Raw genomic sequence first — 4,939 nt, forward strand, 5'->3', positions numbered from 1 at the left:
GACTGACTGACTGACTTATTTACTGACTGACTGACTGACTTATTTACTGACTGACTGACTGACTTATTTACTGACTGACTGACTGACTGACTTATTGACTGACTTACTGACTGGCTGACTGACTGACTGGTACGTAATTTCCCTTGCAAGTTAGAAAAGTCTTTTCTTTCCAGCTGGAAAATCTCAAAATACAGATACTATTTGAGGTTTCCTCTTTGAAATTATATTTTAAAAAAATCCTCATTAGAATAACCTAAAATAGAATTCAGACAAAAAATATATATATTTTTGTGATTAACAAGACAAATCAAAGCAGGAATCTGAAAATGTGCTTAGATCTATTTGAGCAAATTGGACTTCATCCTGGTGTTTGATGTGATGGGTCACATTATGTGTAGAACCACAACAGGGTTTTTGTAGCAGATCTCTTGTTCGGGTTTTTGCGGTGTTTGTCTAGATGTTTTTAACAGCGTGACCACGTGGAGACGAGTTTGTTTTCATTTCCCAGCCACAGCTCTTTATGAGAGCCGCCAGATAATATAAACTTTAAAACATTTTAGACAAAGTCCTGAAAAAAACTGTGCAGTACGTAACACATTTCTCCAAAGAGAGAATACAACTTCAAGTATTGAGTACCAATACACTCGGGTGGCATGAGGTCAGGAGAGGAGGAAAATGAAAACAATAGTAAAATAAAGAAATACTAATTATGGTGCACAGGTTTCCCTCATTTTGGGAGATTGGCAATTGGCAGATACACGAGAAATATTTTATTTACCTCTGCAAAGGTCTGAAAATCAGCCACTGTCCTCATTTGCTCTGCTGTTAGCAATACCTCATGTTTTTATTGTTTTAAAAGTATTGTTTAATGTTTTTTAGTGAAATAAGATAGAAACATTGAAGGTGTATTGGAACCTTATGAGGCCAGGCTTTTGAAAGCTCTTTGATCAGTCAGAAAACTGCAGTCGGTTCACCCCGACTACTAATGTTTACAATTCTACTTTTTAAACTAAGAAGATGACAGAGCATCATCTTACTCCAATCCAGAGAGCTCCTGACGTTTCCTGAACCAGGACTACCCCACCCCTCCCCATCTTTTTAAATAAGCTGTGCCCTGTTTTTACCACAATAACATTATGAACAATCCTCACACACAAAGTTGTTGTTGGACACCCTGGTGGTGAGACTATAGGTCTTTTTGCACTGCACAGCCTGGCTTCAAATCTGGGTTCAGCATATTTGCATTAGCCCTTATGGCCCAATTCTGCCCTGTTTGCAGCAACTAACTATTTTTTTTTGTTTGTTTTCCACACAAATTTAACTACACAACAACAACAGGCTAACGTTAGCTACCATCAGCATACAGTTCGCTGTCATCCTGCCCTCTCATTTGTGTCGCACAGCTGGATGGTCCTGTTCAATCTTCTGTTCTTTTACTTCAAATTTGGTGTAGTCCATTATTTTCACATCACAAATAAAACAATATTGAGCGTGTCATATTATGGTCCCGCCCACATCCAGGTGGCTCTCTGCTCAATACAAACAGGTACAGGGTAGAACAAGACCAGACCCTCTGGAGCTGGAGCTTTTGTCTCTCTGCTGGTCTGGGAGCACCTTAAAGGCCTCAGAAGAGCTGGAAGTGGAAAGAGAGGTCTGGTCAGACCTGATGAGTGCTGCAGACCTCTTAACCACATCAGTTTAAACTCCTTTAATCTGTTTGATCTGTTTTTTCTAGACCACTGCTGCCAGGGAGACAGAGCAGAGGGCAGAAGAGGCTTCCTTGTTACATGGAGACAACTGGGCTCTGAAAACTGAGTCTGATGGACCAGAGTCCAAGATGACAGCACTCGAGTGTCTGATGGGGGACTGTTTCTCAGCTGAGCCAGACTGGTCAAACGGTCCAGAACAGATCTACAGGGAGATTGAACAGTACAGGAGGGAGGGGTCCAYCCCTCTCAGCAGCTGCCCCCTGAGGTGGTGGAGAGAAAACGCTCCTCAGTATCCTCTGCTGTCTCAGCTTGCCAAAGTGTGCCTGTCTATCCCTGGTACCTCCGTCCCAAGTCCACGAGTCTTTTCTGCTGCAGGAGACATCATCAACGCCCAAAGGTCTCAGCTTCAGCCAGAACACCTAGACATGCTGATTTTCCTGAACCAGAACATGAGCGTGTAACGGGCTTGGCTGGACCACCTGTATAGAAAAGCCTGCTCGCCCTCTGCTGCCTTCTGTAATATTAAGATTCTTGTTTTGTTTTTTTGTACAGAAAGTTCATATCAGGCCGTCTTACTTTGTTACAGATTGTWGCAAAACCTCTTAGCGCTTAATAAAAGGATTTTGTCCAGTATATATTGTTTTTTATTTTTCATCTCATATTTTCATGAGCTGAATGTGACATCCGTGTTCAACACTGTGGACCATAGCCCTCTCCAGAACCAGAACCAGAACTAGAACCAGGATACAAACGCCAGCAGCCTGTAGGAACTTTGGACTTATTTTAAATAAGAGAGAGGATTCCAGAAGACTTATCATGAGCAGCAACAGGAAGTGATGTCAGAGAGGAACGCCTGTATGTAACGTGTTGCTACAACAGACAGGAGAGGAGAAACWGAGTCAAGTTCTCCTTTGTTTCCACTTCCTGGTGCTTTTTACTAAACCAAGTTTAAAACAAAAACAAGTTATTTGAAAAAAATGCTTTTATATCATGTATTACAAAGTGGTTAAGCTGTTTTCTTCCCATTTTTTTTTATCTTTAGTAAATGCTTATGACAGGATATTTCAGACATTTGGAACTAGAGTTTTGTGTTAAAGTAAAACCTAACAGGGCTAAGCTAATGGCTAACCTGAACACAACTAAACCAGAGTGGATCCCTGCTGTCAGAGAACTGTTCTGATCTCAGAACTATTGTTTTATGAATTACATCAACAGATTCTCAGTATGTTTTTTTTTTTTAAGGTTGTGGTGGCAMGATTTAYCAAGAATGCAGAAACACGTTGGAATAAATGCACAGAAAGTCTGCRTGTATGGTCGTCAAATGATTTAATTTGAGCAACAACAGAGCAGAAGTCAATCAGAGAAGTCTGTCAAGTTGTGGTTGGCTCGTCAGCGCAGAGCAGCCGATAATATAACATCCTGTGACATGCTTACAACCAATCACAGTTCGACAACTGTGAACCATCTAACCAATGACAGAGCTGTCAGCCAGGAAACACCTTATCAAAATAAAAGAGGTCATGCATTGATAGAGTCTKGAAGTCTGGGCCGATAGATTAAAACAGCCGAAACTAGTTATCATGAGATATGATTACTAGACAGTGTCAACGTAGAACAGATAATTATTCCATAACAAGGTCAAGCAGTAGCATCTAGCTGCAACACTTCCTGTGTAGCCTGGAATCAATTCCTGCAGGGTTATGTGTCTGCTGTGGATTTTCTGAAATAACAATGTTAAGTCAAGTTTCATTTGTGGCCATTTATTTAACAAAAATGTCTTAATTAATACAAAATATATAATACAATAATCAAACACAAAACAACAAACATAAAGTCATAATCATGTAAGATCATTTTGTTATAAAGTGCATTATCACAATTTCATCCTTTATTTCCCACCTTCACACTTTGAATTCAAATTAAAATATTTTTTTAATTTGTATTGTTTCTTTCCCCTGAGTCTCAAACACCACAGCCAACTTACTGCTTTAATTAAAACGCCTCTTACATTTAATCATCATCCAAATGGTTTTCATTTCCTGTTATTTGACAACTGGATGTTTAATTAAAATCTTAGGAAACAAATTTTCCATTCAAAACTTTATGACTGATGAATGAACTGCTTCACACCGACCTCACAGCTGGCATGCAGATGTTTCAGCACTCAGAGAGCATGCTGGGAAAATTAATGATGTGAAAACTTATTGGACACACCTGGAGGTCAGGTATGAAACGAGTGTTCCTGCCTCCCACACAGCAGACTGGGAGTGAGGGTGAAGGAATTATATTTTATTAGTAGTTTTCTACAAAAAAAAATATTTTACCTGTAGATAGAAACAGTTGTGTTTCTATATTTAAAAAGTATGTTCTAAAATAATAAACTAAAGTGATTAGCAGAAACAATAGACTTTTTGTGATCATTTCAGCTCAGTCAGGTCTTTTTTTTGTTTTCATAGCAACATTAAGTCTGAACACCCTGTTCTGATATTGTTTTTAATTATTTTTGGACTTTGTTGTGTCTGCAGGGACCTGTTCTTATTGTTCACAACGACCCAGAAGCTGAAGCAAACAGCATAAAGGGACAAAATAAAGACGCAGGAAAAGAAAGACGATCAGTTACTTTGTTGTTACAAATAGTCTAACCTGGTGAACACAATGCATTTTTGAAGTTTAGTTTGCCAAAAACCATTTTTACACAATTCGACACATTCTTTGTAAAACCTCAGAAGAACTCTAACCTTGTAAAATATCAGTAACGTAATAAAAAATAAAACTATATAAGAAAATACTTTTTATTAATCACTGAAAATAATGAGTTTTGCTGCTCTGGGAGGTAAAGCTATAATATCTGTTCCCTAAAGGGTTAATGTTCAGGGGAGGGAGGGGCTAGTTGTGTGAGTGGAGAGAGACGAGCTGCGCAGCAGCGGCCTGGCTGGGGGCTGGGACAGAGAAGACGGACGATGAGGAGTTGTGTTTTTTTGTCGGTCTAGCAAAACAAAGCTGTCCCATCCTGTTGTTTTTCTAACACATTGAAGAGTTTTTAGATGACTATGACTGCGTTTTTGCACGCTGAGTCATTACGGTAGCTTTTTAGCTTCACTACTATTACACATGCTCCGTAAACAAATGAAGCTTCACCTGGTGGGGAGGCATGTAAAGCCTGGCAGCACTAGGGTTGGGTATTGAAAGGGTTTATTTCGATACCGGTGCTAAATCGATACTTTCAAAAC

The 4,939-nt window shown here is 39.4% G+C and overlaps 1 protein-coding gene across 1 annotated transcript in view; it reads left to right on the forward strand.

The window, feature by feature from the left end:
* Window positions 1-2,724, forward strand: part of LOC106525252 (zinc finger BED domain-containing protein 1) — a 5,315-nt gene extending 2,591 nt beyond the window's left edge. Inside the window, exon 2 of the mRNA XM_014019413.1 lies at window positions 1,736-2,724. Within this exon, the coding sequence (XP_013874867.1) occupies window positions 1,736-2,170 (435 nt within the window). The 3' untranslated portion in view covers window positions 2,171-2,724. The remainder of the gene's footprint in view (window positions 1-1,735) is intronic.
* The last annotated feature ends 2,215 nt before the right edge of the window (window positions 2,725-4,939 follow it).

This window comes from Austrofundulus limnaeus, unplaced genomic scaffold (assembly GCF_001266775.1).
Source record: "Austrofundulus limnaeus strain Quisiro unplaced genomic scaffold, Austrofundulus_limnaeus-1.0 Scaffold220, whole genome shotgun sequence".
Classification (NCBI taxonomy): Eukaryota; Metazoa; Chordata; class Actinopteri; order Cyprinodontiformes; family Rivulidae; genus Austrofundulus; species Austrofundulus limnaeus.